General features: G+C 58.0%; 4 protein-coding genes across 7 annotated transcripts in view; 1 reads left to right on the top strand and 3 right to left on the bottom strand.

Moving 5' to 3' along the window:
- The window catches only part of KDM2A (lysine demethylase 2A), a 38611-nt gene extending 25593 nt beyond the window's left edge, over positions 1 to 13018 (bottom strand). The window contains exons 1-3 of one of the 3 annotated variants that reach the window (XM_068683566.1): positions 12892 to 13018; positions 12468 to 12495; positions 11086 to 11190 (exon numbers count right to left, since the gene is read on the bottom strand). In XM_068683566.1, the coding sequence (XP_068539667.1) occupies positions 11086 to 11190; positions 12468 to 12495; positions 12892 to 12911 (153 nt within the window). In that variant the 5' untranslated portion in view covers positions 12912 to 13018. The remainder of the gene's footprint in view (positions 1 to 11085; positions 11191 to 12467; positions 12496 to 12891) is intronic. The other 2 variants (XM_068683568.1, XM_068683567.1) reach the window with 2 other exon arrangements.
- A 1532-nt stretch (positions 13019 to 14550) lies between these two features.
- On the bottom strand, positions 14551 to 16266 carry RHOD (ras homolog family member D). The gene is made up of 5 exons (XM_068683565.1): positions 15956 to 16266; positions 15573 to 15660; positions 15289 to 15398; positions 15058 to 15192; positions 14551 to 14973 (listed from the first exon to the last, which is right to left on the bottom strand). Exons 1-5 carry the CDS (start codon positions 16112 to 16114, stop codon positions 14806 to 14808), a joined length of 660 nt encoding a protein of 219 aa, XP_068539666.1. The 5' UTR covers positions 16115 to 16266; the 3' UTR covers positions 14551 to 14805.
- A 488-nt stretch (positions 16267 to 16754) lies between these two features.
- On the top strand, positions 16755 to 19137 carry LOC137857277 (mas-related G-protein coupled receptor member H-like). Its single transcript, XM_068683561.1, has 2 exons — positions 16755 to 16988; positions 17251 to 19137. The coding sequence occupies exons 1-2, from the start codon at positions 16755 to 16757 to the stop codon at positions 18202 to 18204; spliced, it is 1188 nt and encodes a 395-aa protein (XP_068539662.1). The 3' UTR covers positions 18205 to 19137.
- A 757-nt stretch (positions 19138 to 19894) lies between these two features.
- LOC137857278 (mas-related G-protein coupled receptor member H-like) lies at positions 19895 to 21373 on the bottom strand. 2 transcript variants are annotated; one of them, XM_068683562.1, is made up of 2 exons: positions 21234 to 21373; positions 19895 to 20973 (listed from the first exon to the last, which is right to left on the bottom strand). In XM_068683562.1, exon 2 carries the CDS (start codon positions 20935 to 20937, stop codon positions 19984 to 19986), a length of 954 nt encoding a protein of 317 aa, XP_068539663.1. In that variant the 5' UTR covers positions 20938 to 20973; positions 21234 to 21373; the 3' UTR covers positions 19895 to 19983. The 2 variants fall into 2 exon arrangements, with proteins under 2 accessions (XP_068539663.1, XP_068539665.1); XM_068683564.1 differs by having other exon boundaries at positions 19895 to 20953; positions 21215 to 21350.
- Between the last annotated feature and the right edge of the window lie 2997 nt (positions 21374 to 24370).

Here is a 24370-nt window from a genome sequence, read left to right as displayed (position 1 = left end):
GGAGTAACCCTCTTCTTAGAGGGTCTGATAAGTATGCCTGTACTGGGATTCCTGACAGACGTCTTCCTCTACGATAGCTGGATCTGGAAGAAATTACTGTCCCCAGCTGTTAGCCACCCCTCCAGAGACTGACCGTGTTCTGGCAGAGCCATTCGTGGGAATGCTCCCTAATTCCCCTCAGACAGCAGTCAACCCGGTCTGAATTAGCCAAGCTGGCTTCCCCCAATTAGGGATGCTCCCGCGACAGAGCAATCCCATCAGTTGTTCTGCCAGCAGCCAGACGGGGATGGGGATGGAACGGGGCGGGAGGCGACAGCGCAGCTGCCCTCACGCCTGGCGGCTGCTGAGGCATAGCCACGCTGGGGGGGCCGTGTCCCCAGCAGCCCCCCAGCCCAGGGACCTCTCTGCAATGGGGACAGTCGGTGGCACCGGTGCCTGCTCCACATGGAGCAAGCGCATTCCAGAGCTCCTGCCATCCTTTGGAGCCTCCCAGAGGCAGACGGCTCCCCTTCCTGCCTGGGAGCAGCTGCCTCCAACCCCAGCACCCAATCACCCAGTGCAGGAACACGGAGGAGATTTCTCCCCCTTCTTATAATAAATTCCACTTCACAATTTGTAGGACGCTGATCAATTCACAAGTTGCTTCCAGCCCATTAGGGCAGAGCAGCTTACCTCTCCCTGCTGTTAACACCTCATTAACTTTCCTCGACTTTCCAAAAACCCCCGCAGAAACCTGAACACAACAGGGGCACGAACAAGAGGTTGCTCCTGAATGGGGCACACATAGGAGCACTTCAGAAAGAGCCCTAAGTACCCCAAAACAAAGTTCTCCAAGGGCCTGTCCTTGCAAGGTCCTGGGTGAGGAGCAAGGTCCTACCTGCCCGGGGACCTCGCTCCTCACCCAGAAGTCACTCAACCAGGGAACAAGTGACCAGAAATGTAAAGGCTTTGTGTTCACAGCATGAACAGGACACAGCCACAACACAGAGGTGCAAGCACCTTGAGCCAGGTTCCCTTCACAACGGGGAAGTCGGGGCTGCAGAACATGGAAGAAGGGGGACTGTCTAGGGCTCAAGTTGTCACCAGCACAGCATCAGCTGCAAAGCCCCCTCAACACTCAGCCAGATTCAGCTTTGCTTGCTCCCGTGGGCAGGGAAGCGTCTGGATTCCTGATGTGCACAGTGTGCAGAACAGGATCCCAGTCACGGCTGAAGACCCAGAAGCACTGCCACAACACAAAAAGCTCCGTTGGTTATACAACACCTCTTGTGTACATGGCCTGGGCCACTGTGCTCTAAAGCCATTGTTGTCTGGAGAGGGTGGGTAAAAACAGCATTTTGGTGAGCAAAGCAGACAGGAAGGAGAAAAGCTTCTGCGTTTCCAAGCACACGTTTTGGGAGAGACTGCACCTGCAGGGACTCTGGGCAAGTCTCTGCAGCTGAGTTCTCCCTGGAGCATGCAGCTTCCCTAGAGCAGCTACACAAACCATGGTCCCCTAGATCCCAAACTGCATCTCCATACTGGGCTAGATGCAGTCAGCATACAGGTATAGGGCTTGTAGGGACACCCCGAGATCCCTTCCTACACCAAGGTGCTTAAATCTTCACCTGCCATACAGGGAATTGCCACCTGGCTGAGTAACTTTTAAGAGACGCACACAGCCATGCCATGCTAACACTGGGCTCACCTTTACACCAGCTTTTATTTATTTAAGAGCTGCACAAATCCTTCCTACAGCGAAGCCTGATCTCTTTCTGGAGGAGCTGTCCCCGATCCCACATCTTGGCTGAGCTCCCCTGCCCGGCAGGCTGCTGCAGCCCTCCCAGCTTTCCTGCTGCTTCAGTCAGCCCCATCCAGGAGCTCCAGCACGCCCCAGCCCTGGGCTGGCTCACTAACACCACCGGGATTCTCCCAGCAGCAACTGTCAGTCCCACCAGGGACACACAACTTCCAGAAGTGAGACTGTGCCCTGAACAGAGGCTCTCCAGTGTCCCAGACAAAGCCCAGCCCCAATCACTTCACGTAGGGAGCACCACCAATATGAATCCTGCAGGCCGCTCCAGCGCAATCCCTTCGAATCTGACGCTGCCACCTGCAGCCTCCTCCTCCAAGGGATGCTGCGGGGATGCTCCTCACACAGCCCCATGGTGCTGCTCCCCACAACTTCCTTGGACACCCCCTTCCGCCAGCAGCCACCTCCAAAGGAAGCAGCAGCCTGCTGGGGATGCCCAGAAGTCTGCTCTCCCGCAGGTTTTCTGAGAGAAGCACAAGGTCGCATTTAAACAGAACAAGATGTCCTTTTGCAGAAATATTTACAGAGCAAAACCAACAGTATTTGAGTCACTTCCTGCCCTGCCTGCTGCCATCCCCTCCTCGAACTTCCAGCACCTCCATGTCCCAGTCCCCAGGACGTGCATCCTGCTGTGCCACAGCCCCTTCAGGCCAGAGCACCCCTCCCTGTCTCCCTCTCCCTTTGCCTGACATTTTTCCAGAGCAGCTTGCCTCCCACGAGGCTCCCGTATGCCTTTGGAGGAGATGCAGGAACCCGAAGAACGCTGGCAAGCTGCACTCCTGGACCTGCAGGTATTGTTACGCCACCTCGCTCCCCACAAGAGCAGTGCCCACTTGTGTGTCCTCACTGGGTGCCTCCTGGCCACGGTCTGTAGGTGTACTTTGCTGAAACGCAGCCAGACTGGTAATTAGCTAACGAGCTCTACTCTCCTCAGTTTGTAAATTCAACATCTCACATGCTTCTACAGCAAAAAGCTCTTCCCTGGAGTAGTCCAAACCTTCGACATTCACACAAACTCATTCATGGGTGCTTTAAAGTCAGGCAAATACACGTGGCAAGGCAGCACCCAGAACTGGCCGAGCTCCACCTGAGATTGCGAGCCACCCCAAAAGGCCAGGTAAGATCCGTTACAGCCGTGGGAGAAATCCTATTCCTGCGGGGAAGAGCTGGGGGCAAGCAGCCCGTCAGCAGCAGCGTTGGTCTCGATGCAAGCCTGGAGGCCAGCCGACAGCAGGACGAGCTGGAAGGCAGTTAATTTTAGCAGTGCTGCGTGCCCTGCCCAGGCAGTCACCTTTGGCAGACAAGGAGAGCGCTTCAGTTTGCACTTGTAACAAACTGGATGCACACAAGGAGTAACTGGGGAATTCACACATCGCTGACCCGCAGGCTGTCAATGCCCACGTGAGCCACAGCGCCCTGGAGCACAGACAGACCCTGCCTCGATTCCACAAGCACTCAAGAAAGCTCATGAGGGACCATCAAATCTGCCACCACACCACCTTGCGGGACAGAAAACCCATCCTCTGAGCCACACAGACTGTCCTAAAAGCTGCTCTTAGATGTAAAACCTTCTTACTTCTCAAGCAGCCCGAGCAAATCTCTCTCAGTTACCTACCACCCCTTCCAAGTCAACAAAACCCAAGGGAAAAGCCTGCTCTGCAGAGCCCTTTTCCTGCTAGGGTTTCCCCAGCACACAGTTATGCAGCCAGGTGGGTAAGCATTAGCAGCTCTGCTATCCCTTTTGCTTTAAGTAGGTAACGGAGTAAAAACGGAACAAAATAGACTAAACTTCTCCAAAGAGGCAGGCTTGACTATTACACACGCTTTACGCATTTCCTCCCAATCCACATTGGGTGCTGCTGCAGTCCCAGTAGGACTTGGAGCTCAGGAAATTCAGAATACTGCTTGGCTCTCCTCTCATGGGAAGCACTTTGTATAGATGCTCTCAGAAACCAGGCACCAGCACCCAGCCAGACCCTGTGGCTCGCAGCAGGGCTATGCCAGCAGGCAAAGAACAGCATCTCCACACCTGGGGAGCAGCGTCCCAGGCCACCCAGGGGCACGGGCACCCTCAGACTGCAGCAGGACAGTTCAGGCTCTTCCCTCGTTATTACTACTATTTTGAACAGGTTGCTCTGCTCCCACTGCTGCCATTTGCTCCTTTTCCTCTCCAATTTCCACAGCACTGCCCCGCTTCTCTCTCACCCCACAGGCTTTTACCACTGCCTCGTACGGAGGCCAGGCAAAGGAAAACACAACACCAAGCAGGCCCACCCCCTCGATATCTCATTCACAGCAAGAACACATCTCACCAGTTGGGAACTGCTTCTCTAGATAACAGCCCTAGCAAGAAATGCCCCGATCCTTCCCCTGGTGCCTTCTACCACACGGCTCCTCCTCTCCCAAGCCCCTGAGGACCGGCTAGCACACAGCAGCACCGTGCTGCAGTCAGCTCTCAGCCCTGAGGACCAGCATGAACGAAAACCACAGCTGACGATCACACCCGGAGCTAAGCCTTTTCCTTGCCAAAAAAAGGTGTGGGGTGGCTTTACTAAAACTCTTGTTTGTGTAGTGTGATGGCTAAGAGACTGGGAAAGACAAAGTGTTTAACATACTTCAGGGAAAAGATTCTACTCTGCTCGCTGCATATATGACCTGCTTTAACCAGCCACCACAAAACCTACCTGTGCCCCATGCCACAACTCGCTCACACGCACAAGCAGTCAGTGCTGTGAACCATTCCTCAGCTCTCCTGGCGCAAGGACCCGTGCCCTTCCTGGCACCCAACCCACTGGGAGTGCTGCAGAAAGCACTGCTCCCCAAGCAGCAGCCCACCCACCTCTCCTCACCGCGCCACCACTCCGGGCAGATCCTGGCCCAACACCTCCTTCAGGCTGAGTTCCTGGGACCTCCGCGGGCTCCAGCTCACTCCGTTCACCATTAGTGCTGTTTCTACAGCAACAGCAATGCACAAACACAGCCCCACAGAAGCAGAGCGGTGAGAAAGGCACCTCCTCTGCCATCACCGACTTGCAGGCTGTGCTTTGTCCCCAGGATTTATCCGAACCGCTTCAAGGGGCAGCAGAAGGGCAACAAGCAACACCAGCGTGCAGCCACGCATCTTCTTCCCCTGGCTCCTGGGAGATGGGGGTGAACAGGGAGCATCAGCAGGCACAGCAAACTTTGAGTTTGTCCATGCTGTGTGAGCAGAGCTCTTCCAGAACCACTGACCCACAGCAGCTCTCGTTTTTGTGACGCCACCCTGGAGCCTACGGTTTCCCCATCAGATGGGCAGGGACGATGATGGGAGAACCCATGTGTTCTCCACGTGAAAAACAGCCCCGGCTGCCAGCAGGTGGGCCAGGACATGTGGTACAGAGCACTTCCCCACTGCCTGAGAAGCACCGCAGAGGTTGGAGAGAACCTGCGGGCACGTGAACGTGGACAGCACTAACACAGGGAAAAGGAAAGAAGAACTGAAGTGCCCGAGAGCACCCCCAGGCTGCCACCCTGCCCTAAGGCCTCCAGAAGAGGAACCAGTCCTGGACCAGCACAAGCACAGCTACAGCAGAGTTCAGTCCACACCTCAGCCAGGCCAAGGCACCCAAGAGGAGAGCTGCGATGCTGCTTTCAGGTTTTATTGGCAGGCTTTTTGGGGTACAAGCGCAGTTACGGGGATTTTCTTCACTCCACTTGAAGCAGTCGAATCTCACTTCCCAAATGTGTGCATGTGCCTACTTGCTGCTTCTTCCCGGCAGGGAGGGCCCTGCGTGGCTTTGTTCCCACAGCCCCCTCCCCACAACACCACACCTGAGACCCAAGCTCCCCAGGCCAACAGGAGACAAGTTCCAGTTCCCAGACTGGGAGTACTCCCCACCCTTCTTGGCCCCCAGTGCTTTTGCCAGCCTTGGTATCTCGAATTAGTATCTCAGATATCCCATTACAGGCCCAGCCATCCTACCGGAGGCTTTCCTCTTCCACTTTGCCCTTTTGCTTTTCCCAGGGCAAGCAAACAAGACCCTCCTACACCCCCAGCTCCCTACCAGGGCTGTAAGGACCACTGCAAGGACCTGCTCTGCCACAGTGACTGCCCTTCTCCCCACCAGGATCACGCTGCGGGTGCTCCGTCTGCTGTCCCAGCAGCACAGTGACACGCAGTGACTGCAGGTTTTACGCACCCCGTGTCCCTCTGCCCTCTCCCAGTCACCCCGAGAGGAGTGAGCCTGGCCAACCCTGGTAGAAAACCCGCTCCTGCTTATTAACAGGAGGCATCAGTGCCACTTGCACATTTTGTTTAGGAACTCACACGTAACTTCAAGTGCTCCCGTGCTGTCTGGTGCAGCTCAGTCAGTTCCATGGCTTCCAGGACACTCGCAAGGTACAGTAAGAGGTCAGCAGAGCTATTTACCTCCCTGCTGACACGGAACATCGTCCAGTTGGCCTCAGGGCCATATCATCCCAGGGACCAGTGGGATCTTGCATCTTTCAGGATCCAAATGCTCACTGAACTTCTAAAGCTTTCCAAGTTGCTGTTAGAGCAAGACTGCCCCTTCCCAGTCCCTACCGCTGCCCAGATCAAATCTGAACAGCGCCCCTAAATTATTTAGGGCTCAATTATTATACCTGGGTCATTTGGAAAGACTCATAGGCAGTGTTTTCAGTTTGAAGCAGAGGCGTGAGGGAGAGATTAATTACCCTGATAGCCCAGGTCCTGTCTAGACTAGGAAACTGAGGTGTGTCCAGCAGTGGAGCAGTGTTTGGCCAGCCAGGTTTCATACCAGGCTCTCTGGCAGACAAAACCCACATCCTAATAGGCAACAGGAAGGTGCACTGTGTGACAGGGTAAGTGTTACACGCAGCATAGGTCCAGGTTGGTGGAACCAACCCTGCAAGAGCTGGTAAGAGGCCAGCAGGACCAGCCTCTGTCAGACACACCAAGATCTGAGCACGACAGACAGACACAAGTGCAAGGGATCGTTACCTGGTAGGGAGCAGCACTGCAGGGGCACAGACGGGTCAGGCTGCACCCAACAGACAAGCATTACTCTTTGCATCCCACGTTTGGGACAGCCTGAGCCCCTCAAGATATGCAGAGAAGGCAGGCTGCTGCATCCTCTGGTACCCCGACACAACTTGGAAGGCACGAGATGAGAGTCTCCATGCTGCAGGAACAGTTTTCCACGTGCCCCGAGCTCTATCTCTTGGCTGACGGCTCTGCGTGCTGCAGAGCTCACGTGAAGCCTTACCCAGGGGCAGCGTGGACACCGACATGTAAGGACAGGTCTGCTAACTGTTGTTTATGGGAGCGGCCCCAGGCTTCAGCTGGTAGGGACAGGCCTCCTCTCACATTTCACGCGGGGATCTGATCAGAGGGCAGGGCAGGCCAGTGCTAAAGCAAGCCAGGGGCTGCCCTGAGAGACAGCACTTTCCCCCCAGCTTTCCCCTGAGCCCCAGCTCCACAGGGCAGCGCTCCCATGGCCCGGCAGAGGGTGCGGCTCCACCCCAGGCTCTCTCCAGCAGCAGAGCCAGTTGAAGAGGTTCCTACCCCACCCCACCTCCCCAGTGCAGACCTCTCCAGTCTGGTTGGGTTTGCTGGAGGCATGGGACAGCTACCTAGCCCAGCACAGACAGGCAGAGATGCCTGCCTCTCCCTCCCCCCCTCAACTTCTCTTTAGGGCACAGTTGTGCATCCCCTGAGGTGGCATCCAGCTCCGGGGCATCAGCTCCAGAGGCAACTGCAGAGGGAGGCTGAAAACCAGCTCTGCCTGTCCTACCTGGGAACCACGCCCAAGATAAAGACTGCTGACTCCACAGCATTAGAGACCACGGCTGGCAGGACCGGTCCCTCTCCCGCTAGGCTCCCCACTGCAGCCGGCCGTCCCGAGGTGACACAGAGCTGCTGCTGCCCTCTTCCCTCTCACCAAGTGTCATCGAAAGCTCACGGCACCGCTCCAGTGACATGCTGATCCCAACTCTTAACTTACAGGGTTTTGCTAGTCCTTTTTCGCAGTAACAGCCTGGCAGGATCAGCCCTGAGGCAGACAGGAGGTGAGATTTCTCCACCCTTCCCATGCCTGGGAATACCAAGCACTCCTCTGAAGAAGTACAGGGGGATGCCAAGCCCGCAGTGTGCCGGGCAGTCCTTCAGCAGCTCCACAGATCCACGCAGGCAGAGCAGCTCCACGCGTGGCAAAGAACTCCCCCTTCAGCAGGGCACCAGGCCAGCACACCCTGCTCGAGCACCCCAGCCAGAGTTGCTCCCCTGGTCACTCCTGCCTCAAACAAACTCAGGCTCTACGCGCCAGCGTGCACCGAGCCTCCTCGCAGCGAGCTGAGCAGCGTGCTGTGGCATGGGCTGGGCGAGACCACCCAGTGCCAGCCAGCAGAAGGCTTCCAAGTCTCTGAGAGGAGCCATCACATTGTTAACGTCAGGGCTGGACCGTCACTCCAGCCTCGGGACACAATAGAGCATTTCAGCTCCTCCATGAAGGGGCTACACAAACATGTGGCTGCAGCTTCCAGAGCCAGCACCTCGCCGTGGCTGTACAGCTTGAGCCAGGAGGCAAGCACAGGGCACTGTGAGCCACCTGATGCACCATTAGGCTACACAGCGATGTGTGAGCTAGCAGGAGGGTCTTGTAGGACTGTTACTACGCCCAGAGCAAAGGTAAATTTCTTTTCAAAATCTGGATCTTTCACCAATGAACTCATTCAAAAAACATACTGGTCAGATTTTTGGTGAACCAGAGCAAGGCAGCAGTGTCACTCACTAAAAGCGAGGCAAAGTACTTGAGGCTGTCTGTGCATCCTGAATGACACTGATCTGGTCTCAAGACCAGGATGACACACCAAGAGATGCTCTAAGTGTAACTGCCCCAGCACACCAGACAGCAAGCTTAAAATATTCTGGTCAAGGTTGCTTGGCTGGTAAAGACTATTCTCACACATGGATTTTTTCTTTTAAATATGTTACCTTTTGTTTCACACCCACATTGATCACCAGTCACACACGTAAGAAACAAAGCACAGATGTGTACTCTACTACCAACCACCTGTTTCCCTACCTAGAAGGGTTAATATAGGCATGTGAAAATCAGCTCCCAAGAACGATGTATACGTAAGAGTAGCATTTTCAAATAAGTCATAGCCATTACTTTTGTCTTCCTGGATAGTTCACCTACGATACTGTGCTCTGCAAGGGCCAGAAACAGCAGCTAAGAGAACAGCTCCCCACAGCTCAGACAAAGTCAAGAGCACACATCTAGGAAAAAAAAACTAAACATCTCTGAAAGATCCTTCAGCAAGGAAGCTTCACGGACACAGCAAGAGCACAGAGAGCAGGAGCTCCCAGGAAGAGCCAAGCGGGAGGCATGAACCAAGCCTCACCAAGCACGCAGGGGTCACACCTCCTCCTCCAGGCTGTGGGCCAGCAGGGCCAGCACAGACACGAGGCCACGGACGCCTGGGTGAGCCTTGTCCTCTGCTTGCTGCCCGTGTGCCTTCCCAAGCCCCTTAAGCACGCAGCTCATCAGCATGCAGCCGTTTATCCAGCTTAGCACATTCTACTGGAGTTAAGGCCGTGTACGCTCAAGACAGCAACTCTTCCTGCCAGTTTTTATTTGTGAGATTATGAGCATTTTTACACTGGTGAATTCCTGGCTGCTAGTCCCATTCAACTGCTGCATCCCTGTCCAGCTCTTTTGGGCTACTTCAGCTGGGTCGCTGCATAGCAAAGGCTGTGGCTTAACCAAAACCTGAAGCCTTGCTCCAAGAGAAGTTATCTTGCCGGCCTGACTGCTGGCTACAGAAATGGTCACCTTCAGCAGCCCAAGCTACATATCACACAGCTGTGGGAACAAGCATGTCAGGACGAGGGAGGACTGCAGCTTTTGGCAGCGTTGCCTAATTGAAGCACCCACCAAAGCACTTGGGGAAAAACCAGCCAGCTTGAAGCATCCACAGATGTATTACTGTTGGCTTTTCTTAAAGCACTCTCTCAGAAAAAGAGAAAAGACTTAAAAAGTCCTTCAAATCAGAGTTACTTCAGCTCCCCAAAACAGGAAAAGGCTGACTACAAGAGTGTATATGACTGCCACCAAACTGTTTTGCGCTACAATCCTCTCTGCAAAATGTGACCATGCAACAGATGCGGCGAAGCCCCAGAGAAGGAGCACACCTCCAGTAACCCAGCTCTGCAGACAAGCCACAGCTGCCTATGCAGTATCTTCCTTCCACAGGGGCCAGGCCTGGAATACCTATTTGTGCCCTCACCACAGGGTTTCCACCCCAGGGCCTCCTGCAAGGCATGTGCCAGCTACAGCTCCCCAGCACTTACGGCCAGGTACCCGGCACCAACAGAGGAGCAATGAGAACCACTCACATCTGAGGGCAAAGCTTAACACAGACAGCCATGCTGCCTCACAGCAAGTGATGTCAGAGCATTAAAGGATAAGGATTTAACTTCACAGGCAGCACCTCGAAGGTGAGGGTGCGTGTACTGCTGTGACTCAGAGACGAACCCTGTCACAACCTCAGTTATCACAGAGTTGATGCTTGCACTTCCCAGAGGGTTTACAACTGCCCCAAAATGTGATGCTGGGGACACAGCAACTCCCCTCCTTCCCGAGATCTCTGAGAATAGCATCACAGGCTCCTGGAGCAGCTGCTCCCACACCACTCAGTTATGACCCAACTCACAGACCAGTTGCCTCAGGCAGTCCCCCAAACAGCAGCACAAACATCAGACGAGCCAGAGCTCCTGACAAGGCCCAACCAGGACCCAAACTCTGGAACAGCTCCCCCAAAAGAAAACACCAGGAGACACATGCACAAGCAAATTTGAGCTTGAACCTGAAGCTGGTTTTCACTGATTTCACACAGTGCTCAAATCGAGTCCAACACAACATATCGGTAACACACATCATTGCACCTTCTCCAGTTGCTGACAAACACACAGAGAAAATCTGCTGTGACAAAAGCTACAGACACACACTTTATATTTCTATCCACCACCTTCCCAAAGCATCTTATGCAGTCCCAGCCCCCAGCGCTCCCCTCTTCCAGAGCTCAGTCAATCAGTGCCCTCCGTTAAGGCAAGCGTTGCGATGCAGACAGGACCCACAAAGCCATCCAACGCACCACCGGTCGAGCAAATACCTCAGGACAAGCTGCAGCAATTCACTACAACGTGTTTTTTTGTTTTGTTGTTTAAACCTGTTGCCAGTTAAAACCTTTTCTTTCTTCAGTTGAAGAAAGCCAAGAACAGGATTTGATCAGTAACAGCCGATACTGACCAATCTTTGGCTGTAGCGGATCCTTTCTTCTTCAGGCTCCATCTCCGACTCTTCTGAAGAGAGTGAGAAGGACACTCCAGGGCTGCTGTCGTCGTCCTCTTCCTCCTTTGAATTCAGAGGGAAACAGTGAAGCAGGTCTCAGGGACATGCAGCACCTACATCCCTCATTTCTTCGCTTGTTTTGAGGTTGAATCCGAGCCCCATACATGGGTCTAGCTCAAATGAACCCAGGGGATGAGCCCACCTCAACTTTAATGCTCCCATTCTAACTTTAGGCATGACCTAGGGTAAATGACTTTGCCAGCTGTTCTGTAACACATGAGCTGCAGGTCCCCAAGCAGGAGAAGGCCCCTGCTCCACCCAACCACTGGCACGAGCGGCAGCTCAGCAGCCTTGCACTGGGTACAGGAACCAGGCAAGCTGTGCGCCTGCTGTTAAACATTTGACGGCAGCAGGGGAGCAGCCTGGTTTCCCCAGAGCGCAAGACTACGCATGAGAGAACCGGCTCCTCCAAATGACACGGCTGCTGTCCTCTGGGTATCCTGCACCGCAGCGCTGGGGAGCAGCCACACACACACAGAACATCTCCCCCAGACAGGGAGCCGTACGGGATCTCCCCCAGACAGGGAGCCGTACGGGACCTCGCTGCAGCCCTTTGGAGCAGCTGGGGGTAGGGGACTAACACCCATCTCGAGGAGACCCACATGCTCCCATCTCCCAACCCGCCACCTTGTGACACCACGCCGTACACGGGAAAGTTTCCCAAGGTGTCAGGTGGCATCTCAACTTTTTTTTTTTTTTTTTAAAGGAGCAGAATGAAAGCAGCACCTAGCTACACCGCAGCTCCTAACCCCACGCCTACGACTTCGGGGCAGGACTCTGCCATCCCGTGCGGTACCACGGGACCCGCTGCCGTAGCACGGGCAGCACCGCTGTCCCCCCCCGGAGCTTTCTCTGCCCCCTGCCCCTCCGGGGAAGGTTTGACAGCGCAGCACCGCGCTCCCCCCGCCGCCAGCACCGGGACCGGCCCGAGCGCTGTTTGTAAACACCCCCCGAGCCCCGCGCCCCCTCCCGGCCCAGCCCCGGCCCGGCGGGGCCCGGTGCCCGGCGGAACAAAGCGGCGCGGGGGCTGTCACCCCCCGGGGAGCTGTCACCGCCGCCCGGCCCCCCGCCAACTTCCCGGAGCGGCCCGGCCCGACCCCCCCCGAGGAGCCCGGCCCTCCCGCTGCCCCCCGGCCGGCCCCCCGGGGGCGGCAGCCGGCTCCCCCCGCCCGGCCCCTCTCCTCTCCTCCTTTCTCCCCTCCCCTCCGGGGACTTGCGGAAACTTGGCGACCGGCGGCCGGCGCCCCCCCCCCCCGCCCGCCCCGCCGCGAGTGGCTCACCAGGTCTCTCCTGCGCCTTTGTCCTCTTCTAGCGCCGGCCGGGCAGGAACACAACAGACGGCAGGGGACGAAGCCCCGGGTCAGGCGGCGACCGCGACCGGGCCCGGCCGCCCCGCCGGCCCCGCCGCCGCCCCCCCCCCGCCCCCGCCGCCCCCAGCGGCCGCTGACAGCCCCGCCGCCCGCCCGCCCCCCGCCGCCCCCGGCCCCCGCGGGCCCCGCTGCCCGGCCCGGCGCCGCGTCCCCCCGCCGCCACCACAACCACCACAGCCGCCACCGCCGCCCCCCGGCGCCCCGCACCGCCACCCCGCGGCCCGCTGCCGGCCGGCCGCCACCCCGCCGCTCCCACCCCGCCGCCTCCTCCTCCACCGCCGCTGCCCGCCCCGCCGCCGCCGCCCCCCGGCCGGGACGCGCTTCCCCTCCTCACACAGGAGCCGCCGCCGCCATTTTGAACCCGTCAGAGCCTCACATACACACTGCCTCGGCCGCCGCACTGCGCCTGCGCCGCCCGCAGCCGCCCCGCGCCCCCCCCCGCCGCCTCCCCCGGCCAGCGCCGCGCGCATGCGCCGCCCCCCGCCCGGCCCGCCTCGGCCGTGCGCGGCCGCGCGCACGCAGCCCGCCCGCCCCGCCCCGCCGGAGCGGGGAGGGAGGGGGGGAGGGAAGCGGGCGCGCATGCGCCGCACAGGGACGCGCGCGAGCGCCCTCCCGCGGGCAGGCCCGCCCGCCACGCCCCCGCGGGCCCCCGCCCCCTCCGGCCCGCCCCGCGCATGCTCGCGGGGACCCGCGCGGGGCGTGTGGGGGCGAGGGGCCGCGGGCGGGAGGGGGGCGTGTGGGTGAGGGGGCCGCGCATGGAGGTGCGCACACACACGGACACACACGGACACACCACACATGTACACACACGTACACACATGTACAAACACGTACATTTACACACATGTACAAACACATGTGTACTCACACACAGAATCACAGAATTTCTAGGTTGGAAGAGACCTCAAGATCACCGAGTCCAACCTCTGACCTAACGCTAACAGTCCCCACTACACCATATCCCTAAGCTCTACATCTAAACGTCTTTTAAAGACTTCCAGGGATGGTGACTCCACCACCTCCCTGGGCAGCCTGTTCCACTGTCTAACAACCATTTCGGTAAAGAAATTCTTCCTAACATCCAACCTAAAACTCCCCTGGCGTAACTTTAGCCCATTCCCCCTCGTCCTGTCACCAGGCACGTGGAAGAACAGGCCAACCCCCACCTCGCTACAGCCTCCTTTAAGGTATCTGTAAAGAGCGATAAGGTCGCCCCTGAGCCTCCTCTTCTCCAGGCTGAACAAGCCCAGCTCCCTCAGCCGCTCCTCGTAGGACTTGTTCTCCAGGCCCCTCACCAGCTTCGTCGCCCTTCTCTGGACCCGCTCCAGCACCTCGATGTCCTTCTTGTAGCGAGGGGCCCAAAACTGAACACAGTACTCGAGGTGCGGCCTCACCAGAGCCGAGTACAGGGGGACGATCACCTCCCTAGCCCTGCTGGTCACACTGTTTCTGATACAAGCCAGGATGCTGTTGGCCTTCTTGGCCACCTGAGCACACTGCTGGCTCATATTCAGCCGACTGTCCACCATCACTCCCAGGTCCTTCTCTGCCTGGCAGCTCTCCAACACGTACACTCATGTACACCCACGTACATATGCACATGCACACGTACATACATGTACACACATACCGGCATGCACACATATACACATGCACACACACACGTACACACACACAAACACATACACTCACTACACACATGTACATACATACACGTACACACGTGTACGTTCACATGTATCTGTTCACACACCCATACACACAGATGTATGCACACACGCACACACATACACATGCACATACACATGTACATACACACATACACACACACACGTGTACAAATGCACACACATTCACATGCACATGGACATGCACATGAACACACACATTCGCATACACATGCACACACATGCATGCACACATGTTCACACACAGTCACAGACATTCACATACACACACACACACATGTACACAAACACACACGGTGCCGTGGCTGTGCCTTTTGGAGCCCCAGCAGCTGCCCAAGGCTCTGCCTGTGGGTACCACACAGTGCTGGGATCTCCGAGCTTTAATGGCAGACCCGTGCCGTGGCCGCTCAGCGCCTGTCCCCCGCCCGGCCAGCGGGTCTGGGAGCAGGGGGGTCCCACGGATCAGTTCTCAGCAGTGGGGCGGCTGCGGGCAGGCTCCTCTCCATGCACAGGGGGTCTCCGTGCCTGCCCCACGGTGCCCGGGCTGGGGGTGCGGGGTCTCAGCAGAGTGTGCAGCCCCTCCGGGTCCATCTCCTGCGTCGGGGCCATCGGGTGGAGCGCAGCGCAGTGGCGCAGGTGGCAGCAAAGATGTCCCTGATGTTTTCCTGGTACCTGGCTGAGCACTCAAAGTAGGACACAGCGTGGACCTGCCGGGCCATGGCCTCCCCCTGCGGAGAGCGGTGACAGCGGCTGAGCCCCATCCCTGCCGCCCTGTGCCGGGCTCGTACCCCCTGCCGGGGGGGGACACCCACCTGCTGCAAGGTGATGGGCTCCTGGCGGCCCTGCCGCAGCTCACGGAGCACCTCGGGGTCCTGCCGCAGGTCGGTCTTGCAGCCCACCAGCAGGACGGGAACACCCTTGCAGAAGTGGTTCACCTCCGGGTACCACTGTGGGGGACGGGGGGTGGGACAGATGAGGGAATAGGTGGGCAGCCCCCTTGGGGAGGCTGCACGGGGCGGGAGCAGCCCCCGGCGCTGCCTTACCTTGGTCAGGATGTTGTCGTAGCTGCTGCGGTTGGTGACATCGAAGCAAATGAGGATGACATTGGCATCTGAGTAGGACAGCGGGCGAAGCCTGTCGTAGTCCTCCTGCCCTGCAGGCGCAGCAGCAGACCCTCAGCAGCCGGCTCCCCGATGGACCACGCCTGTCCCCACACCGAGGGGACGTGGGGGATGGCAGGCAGCAGGGACACCCATGGGGGACCCTGTCCCCAGCGCCTCCACACACTGGGACACACCCAGGGCTGTCCCCTCCCATCCCTTCCCACCTGCCGTGTCCCAGAGGTGGATCTTCACGGGCTTTCCGTCAACCTGGAAGGAGGCCGTGTACTTCTCGAACACCGTGGGGACGTAGACCTGGCAGGGGACAGGGGGTGTGGGCAGCGGGTGGCTCGGAGAGGCCCCCGGGATGGGGTGAGGGACTGGGGGGGGGAGGTGGACAAGGCCCATGGGGAGGCAGTTGGGATACTCCTGGTCTCCTGCAGCAGCACCAAGCCTTGGGTGGGTGGCTGGGACCCAGTGGGACCCCCCCAGTGCCGGCCAAAGCCATGTCCCAGGGCCCTGTCCCCAGTGAGGGGACCCATGGGGGGATGTGGGCAGGGCGAGGGTCCCGGTGCCACCGGGGGCGTAGGGCAGGCAGGAGGAGCCTCACCTTGGGGAAGTCCCCTCTGGCAAAGACCATCAGCAGCGACGTCTTCCCGCAGCCTCCGTCCCCGACGATGACGGCCTTGATCTCAGCGGCCTTGGTCTCGGCAGCCGCGGCCTCAGGGGGCCCCGGGGGTGGGCTCTGCCCCCCAGGCACCTGCTGCATGTGGGCACGGTGGGCCTGGCCGCGGGGACGCCTCTCCAGGCCCCAGCACCCTGTGAGGACCCTGCGCGTCCCACTCCCTCCCTGGCCTCCGCCGGTTTTATCGCCCCGAGCATCCACCGGAGGCAAAGTCCAGGGCGGAGGGAGGCACGGGATGACTCACGGCTCCTCCTGGCCCAGCAGGTGACTTGTGGAGCCCTGTCCCTCCCTGGGCCCGGCTGACGGTGTCACCTGTGGCCCTCGCCCTTCCCATCTGCCCTCCTGCAGCTCCCCCCCCTGCGTCCCCTGCAGCCTGGCCCCAACTTGAGCCCATGGCCCTGACACTGAACACCCCCCCGAGGACATGACATGACGAGCATGGACCAGATCCTGTGGCCAGGCCTCGCTGGGAGGCTGAGGGGAAATGCAAACAGTAATGAACCATCTCAGAAGGATGCCAACATTAGGGAAGAGTAGGGGGGAGGAGAATGGAGCACAATAAAACAATTAGGAAGGTGGTAATTAGCAGTCTAATGAGATATCAGGTTGGATCCTAAAAGCACCAAGATTCTTTCACAGCAAGATGTAGCTGCTGCAATATTTCTCCTCTGGGATATCCTCTTGGGCAAAACATTTCCTTTCCTCCAAGACCAACAGAAATTTGATGAGGGAAGAGGCTGGGAGATGCAGCCACTATCGCCGAGAGAGGCAGAGCTCTCACCACCTGACCAGTGCTCCTGCAGCAACGCCCAAGGAGCAGCGCTGTTCGGAGGGGCACGGAGGAGGCTCAGGTCTGCTCAGGTCCTCTGAGGACACAGAGACACGAAATCTCCTCGCCTTAGAGGACGGTGACAAGGACGGCTCCAGCTGGACAGGACGCAGACCGCTGCCTGGAAAGGTAGGGATGGGGGCGAGCCTGGACCAGGGCGCTGCTGGCGCCTCCCGCGAGGCCCCTGCAGCCCCCTCGCCCCCCTTAACCCTCTTCCTGCAGCCCCTTGCCCTCTGCTCCACACTCTGCCCACCACTGGCAGGGCAGCCGCCTCCTCAGCCCTCTCCCCCCAGCATGTCCCCAGCCCGGCCATTTCCTGAGCCCTGCTCCCGGCCTCGTCCTACTCACCCTCGGGGTCCTGCTCACCCCCTGCCCCCTGCTCTGACTGCAGCCAGGACCCCATCCCACCACCGCCTGGCCTCCTGCCATGGAGCCCAACCACACGGCCCCGTCTCCTCCGCCACCCACGCCGACGGCCGAGGGAGAAGAGGTGTGCGAGATAGACGTCCCCGACGTGGCCGTGGACGGCGCCACGCTGCTCATCTGCCTCTGCGGGCTGGTGGGCAACGGGGCCGTCCTCTGGCTCCTTGGCTGCCGCATCCGCAGGAACCCCATCACCGTCTACGTGCTCAACCTGGCCGTCGCTGACTTCATCTTCCTCCTCCTCATGCTCACCTCCGCGATCCTCTACATCCTGCAGAGCCTCTCCTGCCACACCTTCCCTTTCTTCAGATACCTCAAGTCGTTCTTCCTGCCCCTGCTGCTCGCCCACGACATGAGCATGTACCTGCTGACAGCCATCAGCATCGAGAGGTGCGTGTCTGTCCTGTGCCCACTCTGGTACCGCTGCCACCGCCCCCAGCACCTGTCAGCTGTGGTGTGTGCCCTGCTCTGGGCCCTCTCCATTTCTGTAATTGCTATAGTAGCTGTCCCGTGCCTGACACACCAGCAAGACCAATGCCGTCTGTCCCTCATCTCCATGTATGCCCTCAACTTCCTTATTTTTGCCCCACCCATGGTCATTTCCAATGTGATCCTGTTCATTAAGGTCCAGTGCGGCTCCCAGCGGCGCCAGCCCAGGAGGCTCTATATCGTCATCTTCCTCACTGTCCTCTTCTTCCTCCTTTTAATGGTCCCCCTCAGCATCTGGAATTTCGTGCAGCATATCAATATCAGTATGGGGCACTCCCAGGTTGTTTTCCTGCTTGTAAGCATCAACAGCAGCATCAACCCCTTCATCTACTTCCTGGTGGGGAGCTGCCGGAGGCGCTGCTCCTTGGTGTCCCTCCAGGTGGCCTTCCGGAGGGTCTTCGAGGAGACAGGGGTCACTGTGATCTCCAGCTGAGAGGCCACTGTGGTTTCACTGTCTGTGCTGCGTTCCCCAGCTTCATGCTCAGCTGTCCACACCTCTTCATGGCCACCCCACGGGTCACCTTCCCATGGCTGCTTGTCAGGATGTGTTTGTGTCCTGTCGTTACCCCATCCCTATCCCTGTCCCATCCCCAACCTGTCCTCATCCTATTCCCATCCTTTTCCTGTCCACATCACCATCCCAGCTCAGTTCCCATCCTTCTCCCTCCCTGTGCCATCCCATGCCATTCCCTGTCCCAGTCTGGATCCCCATCCTGTCTCCATCCCCTTCCCTATCCTTTGCCATCCCATCCCAGTCCCCGTCTGGTCTTTGTCCCCATCTCTATCCCATCCTAATCCCAACCCTGTCCCCACCCTGTCACGTCCTGTCCCATTCTCTCCCCATCCCCTTCCCTGTCCCCATACTAAACCCTGCCCTGTTCCCATCCGTGTCCCATCCCGATCCTCATCTCTGTTGCTGTTTGTTTCCATCCTCATCCCCATCCCCATCCCTATCCCTATCCCCATCCCATCCTCTTCTATCCTGTCCCACGCCCCTTCCATCCCATCCCCATCCCGGTATCCGTCGGGACCCTTTTCTCGCCCCGTCCCATGCCCATTCCCTCCATCCCCATCCCCTCCTGTCCCCTCCAGTCCCGTCCCCGCATCTCCCGGCCACCTCGACGCGGAGCGCGGGGCTTTGCTGCCCTCCAGCGTGGAAAGAGGAAACCGGAGGGCTCCGCGCAACCCCCCGGAGAAGCGGCGCTTCGACGCTGGGTGCGGGGGCTCCGCCGGCCCGGGACGGGCTCCGTTGCGGGACACCCCCGCACAGCGCCCGGCTCCCTCAGCCCCCGCGTCCTCCCGGACCCCGGCTCTGCCCCCAATAAAGCCGCTGCTCTGCCGCTGCCTCTCGTTCCTCCTCTTCGTGGCCTGGGGCTGGGGGCACCTCTGGGGGGCTGGGGCTGGGGGCTCTGCGCGCACCAGGACGCGAGGAGTGGGGAAGGCGCACGGGGAGCTCCAGCCCGGGGGCTCAGCGCCTGATCCCAGCAGGCGGTGGCAGGGATGGGGTCCGGGGACCACCGACTGGGGCGCGGGGGCTTTCCCCCGGGACCTGCATGCCACGCGTGGGGACATCGGCAAGTGCCCTGCGGGATGGGAGACCTCCCAGCCTGGGCGTGGGCACGGACCCCAGGCTGCTCAGGGGTGCTGTGTATCGACACCAAGCCGCAGTGACGCAGGAGCTGGTCCTGTGGGAGCATGGGGGCATCAGCAGAGCCTTGCTGGGTGCCCCACTGTTGGCCTTTCTGGAGCCAGGAGGGGGGCAGAGCAGGGGGGAGGCTGCACAGGGGATGTGGGAGAGGAGCTTAGGACACCGGGCAGGTTTTTCCCCACTCACACATGAGTCAGCCTTTCCCAAAGGCAATACTCATCCCAAAAAGCAGAAATGTGGCAGGCTGACAGCATCAGACGGGAACTCTGCCCTCTGGGGCACATTCCTTTGGGGAACGGTACTGCTGGGGAGGGTTGTGGGGATGAGGAAAGCTGTGCACTTGCAGGGAATCCTACCAGGAATCCTGCCCCCCACTGACCTCCAAATTACATAATTACATTTTCTCTTCTTCCCCCCGTTCCCCACCCACGCCCCGTTATTGTCTGCAGAGAGCAGTGAGAGGGTGACACCTGGGGAAACAGGGCAGACATTTATTGATCTGGGTCCCCAGTGAAACCCACAACCATCATCTGGGGGGGCCTTAAGCAGAGTAACAGAAAGGCCTCAACAAACTGGGCTCAGCGTGTCCATCGTGGCATTGTCACTGCACACCGTGTCATCGGCCAGCTCCTCGAAGACCCTCCGGAAGGCCACCTGGAGGGACACCAAGGAGCAGCGCCTTCGGCAGCTCCCCACCAGGAAGTAGACGAAGGGGTTGATGCTGCTGTTGATGCAGGCAAGCAGGAAAACAACCTGGGAGTGCCCGATGCTGTAACTGATATGCTGCAGGAAATTCCAGATGCTGAGGGGAAGAGTGAAGAGGAGGAAGAAGAGGACGGTGAGGAAGATAACGATGTAGAGCCTCCTGGGCTGGTGCTGCTGGGAGCTGCACTGGACCTTAATGAAGAGAAGTATGCTAGAGATGACCATGGATGGTGCAAAGACGGTGAAGTTGAGGGCGTACATGGAGATGAGGGCCAGATGGCATTGGTCGTGCTGGTGTGACAGGCACAGGACAGCTACTGCAGCAATTACAGCGATGGAGAGGGCCCAGAGCAGGGCACACACCACAGCTGACAGGTGCTGGGGGCGGTGGCCGCAGGGGCTGCTGGAGCAGATGACGGACACGCACCTCTCGATGCTGATGGCTGTCAGCAGGTACATGCCCATGTTGTGGGTGAGCAGCAGGGGCAGGAGGAACGACTTGAGGTACGCGAAGAAAGGGAAGGTGTTGCAGGAGAGGCTGTCCAGGATGTAGAGGAGCGAGGAGGTGAGCATGAGGAGGAGGAAGGTGAAGTCAGCGACAGCCAGGTTGAGCACGTAGACGGTGATGGGGTTCCTGCGGATGCGGCAGCCGAGGAGCCAGAGGACGGCCCCGTTGCCCACCAGCCCGCAGAGGCAGATGAGCAGCGTGGCGCCGTCCACGGCCACGTCGGGGACGTCTATCTCGCACACCTCTTCTCCCTCGACCGTCGGCGTGGGTGGCGGAGGAGACAGGACCGTGTGGTTGGGCTCCATGGCAGGAGGCCAGGCAGTGGTGGGATGCGGTCCTGGCTGCGGTCAGAGCAGGGAGCGGGGGGTGAGGGTGAGTGGGATGAGGCGGGGAGCAGGGCTCCCATTGTGGATGTGAGAGGGAGGCGTGAGGGCAGGGGCAGGAGGCACCAGGAGCTGCAAAAGGGCGGCACAGGGCACGGGAAAGGCACTGGGGAGAGCACAGCTTGTCCGCAGGAGAGCAGGGAGGGAGGGAGGTGCTGGTTGCGGGTGCTGGAGGAAAGAAAAATGGGGTAGGGCTGAGGAAAAACATTGCACTTAACTGTTAGCTTTGTTGAATCAGCAGGCTAGGGCTGTTTTTCCAGAAGGGCTTGTGCAGATCCACGTTGGTGTCCTGGCATCTCAGGCTCCCCTCAAATCCAGGTCCTGAAGAGGATTCCCCTCAGGCCAATTGTGCAATGAGGAACGTTTCCTGGTCACCAGGGTGTCCCCGGACTCGTCACTTGGCTCCTCTCTGTGCCTCTATGCTGCATGCACGGGCTGCCCCAGCCACAGTGGGGTCGCAGTGGCATCGAGAAAGGTTTTGTAACCACTGCTACGTCAGAGCTCTGCTTCCTTGTTTTTATTTATCCTGATTTTTTTTTTTTTTTTTTCCCCACAAAGGAAGTGGCTTTTGCCAGAAACTATGCAAGAATTTTGTGAATGGCTCCTCATGCTTTTCTGATTAAATACGCCCAGCTCTCACAGCTGCATTCCCTCTCTGCCTGATGCATTTCTGTCACTCCTTGTTCCACTCCCCCACAGCTCAGGGCTTTCCAGCCGCACAGGGTGGGCATTGCCCCGCAGCGGAAAAGCGTGATGCTGGTGACGCTGGCAGGGCCACTGCAGTGCTTCTCAGAAGCAACTCCCCTTGTGGGAAGTATGTGTGAATTATGGCCAAGATATCTCCCGGGCACGAGGGAATACGCAGTCAAAGTGGAGCCAAAACCTAGTTTTACTTGTCGAATTTGGGCATTAACAGTTTATAAAAGTTTATAAATTATCTTTGAATAAAAGCACAAGGAATGGTAGTTTTCACTGGCACTTGCAGCCCAGACGGGTTACTGCTAATACCCCCAGATGATACAAATCCAGACACCAGGCAGGGTGCTGTCAGTGCTGTGCTTCCCTTCCAGCATGCTGCTGGAGAGAAGTGCAGCCCCCCCAGCCCTTCACCAGGGGCACGGTGGTGGCATGGGAAGTCCACATCTTCCTTCTTGCTCTTGGGAGCACTTGTGGTTGTTTCCCACAGTGCCACCCCTCTGGTAGCGCACAGACCAGGGGCTGTGGCTCAGTGTGGTTGTGGTTCAACCCTCCCTGGGGTCACAGGCCCTCCACACCTGCTCTGGGCAGGTCCCTCAGCTGTAGAAGACCTTTCCCAAGGGAACCCACCCTTCTGTGCCCTACCGCTCCTGTAGATCAGTGTCCCTGTGATCGGCCACTCCCGGCTGCTGTCCTGGCTGCCAGGCTGAACATCTGGTTCCTCACTGATTTTAGGCTGCCCTAAAATAGGTTGTTTGCTCTCAAAGACATCAGATTCATCCCGCCATATAATTCCAGTCCCAATGCTCCTGCAACAGAAGAGCTACTCCTAAGGTCTCCTGTTAAAGTCACTCCCTTCGGCAGAAGTTGTTTTGCACAAGCACACACCATCGTCCCCATCCTCCGAGCTCTGCCCCTCACTGGCATCTCGCTGAGGGTGGAAGCTGTGGATACAGATGGTGGTGGCTCCACAGGAGCCTTCACCGAGCTCAGCACTGGCTGCCCAGCAGCGGCCTGGCCACGTCTGCAGCACCTGTGTTCCACCCAGTGCCTTTGGTGGGACTGGGTCCTGTTGGAAGAGCCAGCAAGGGAAAAACATTATTGGTGCAGTGATCCTGAGTGCAGGGTGGCAAGGGCTGGAACAGGCAAGGATGCACATGCAGATGTAGTGCTGAGTACCTGCAGCACCGTGTGGATTCCAGAATGAAACCTCCTGGCCCCAGTCCATACCCTGTCTGCTTCCCTGGGTGGAGAAGTCCCTGCTCTGGGGCGTTGGTGCCTGATTGTAAAGCACTGAGCATCCAGTGCCTCGATTCCCACAAGCCCCCGTACTGGAGGAGGTGATGGAGAGGGACAGAAAAGAAGCTTTCATCTCCCTCTGTCCTGGTATCCTCCTGCACCACTGTTTGGCAGAAAAGGTCCATCTCCTTCTAGCTGATGGAGCTGACAGCATCATTCAGCAAACAAATCTTGACACCATCAGGGGGGTTTAACTAGGGAGGCAGGAAGGGACAGGGTAAAGAGGCAAGTGCCTGCAATCAGCACTGGGCCAGGCTGGACAGAGGATGGACAGACAGACAGACAGGGGTGGATGACCATTGGTAAGTGCAGTTCTGTGCGTGGGGTGAAGAACCCCATGGAGCAAACTGCGTGGGCAGTCCTAAATAAAGGGACAGGAATGTGAAAATGAATGTGAAATGTGAATGTGAAAGCTCTGGCAGGTGATAGCTCAAGAGGGTGAGCTCTGCTGACTGGACAGTTTCATGAGCTTGTGAGAAACAAAGTTGTGTTTTTGCAGTAGAGAACTAATTTTCTGTATTCAAAGGTAGTTGTGTAGTCATAACAAGGAGCAATGCTTAGTAGGTAAGTGGACAGTAGAAGGCTTCACTGTTCCAAAATAAGGTAGAAGCTTGAGAAAAACAGGATGAGCAGTGTGAGAACAGTAAAACAAAGATCACAAGTTCTCAAAGCATAAGAAAGGAGAAATTAAAGGGTAGAAAAAAAAAGAAAAATTGTATATATATAGCGTAGAGGAGCACTGAGTTGCTTGTGCACCTGTAGTACTCAGCCAATGAGAAAACAGGGGAGGTGATCAGGCGTCGGGTAATAGGGAATAAAAGGTTATGATTTGTTCACTAAAATGCACTCCTGACTGACAGGCCGCCTGCCATTGCAATCACAAATAAAACAGCTTCACAGAAGATCCTGTCTGAAGAAAAATGAGATGTTTCTCACAAGCTCTCCTGACATACAGCCATAATATTTACAGAACATAGCTTCTGCTGAAGATGTATGAGCCTAACCTCGACACAAACAAGTAACTGATGTTTGTAAATCTTGTGCTGGAAATAAAAATTTAGGCAACCAATCCCAGGATGTTGCCTGCAAAAGCAGAAGCCAGGAAACCCTGGGTAACTCTGCTCTTTCTCAGAGCACATGGGCAGTGAGCATAATTTTGCACAGCACTACACCGGCATACCTTGGAGCTTTCTTATCATCACTTGTTTGCACTTGAAGGGACTGAGGTTGCAGGGGGGGGGATATCTGGGGACACAAAGGCAGTGTCAGCAGGCGAGAGAGGAGGAGGTCTCAGCCCTGGAGCCCCCACATGCTCCAGGTCCAAGCAGGAGCACCCCTTCCTCTCGGGTGCAGCAGGAGC

This window comes from Anas acuta, chromosome 5 (genome assembly GCF_963932015.1).
Source record: "Anas acuta chromosome 5, bAnaAcu1.1, whole genome shotgun sequence".
Lineage (NCBI taxonomy): Eukaryota > Metazoa > Chordata > Aves > Anseriformes > Anatidae > Anas > Anas acuta.
Note: the sequence above shows the minus strand (reverse complement) of the source record. Positions and strands in the feature narration are given on the sequence as shown.

Bases quoted from the DNA above. Each gene is read 5' to 3' on its own strand.
- RHOD (XM_068683565.1), bottom strand. From the start codon at position 16,114: ATGCAGCAGGTGCCTGGGGGGCAGAGCCCACCCCCGGGGCCCCCTGAG. The intron at 15,193-15,288 runs GTAAGGCAGCGC...CGTCCCCCACAG, and splicing joins ACGACAACATCCTGACCAAG to TGGTACCCGGAGGTGAACCA. The intron at 14,974-15,057 runs GTGGGTGTCCCC...CGCTCTCCGCAG, and splicing joins AGCCCATCACCTTGCAGCAG to GGGGAGGCCATGGCCCGGCA.
- LOC137857277 (XM_068683561.1), top strand. From the start codon at position 16,755: ATGAGGGAAGAGGCTGGGAGATGCAGCCACTATCGCCGAGAGAGGCAG. The intron at 16,989-17,250 runs GTAGGGATGGGG...CTCTGACTGCAG, and splicing joins GCAGACCGCTGCCTGGAAAG to CCAGGACCCCATCCCACCAC.
- LOC137857278 (XM_068683562.1), bottom strand. From the start codon at position 20,937: ATGGAGCCCAACCACACGGTCCTGTCTCCTCCGCCACCCACGCCGACG.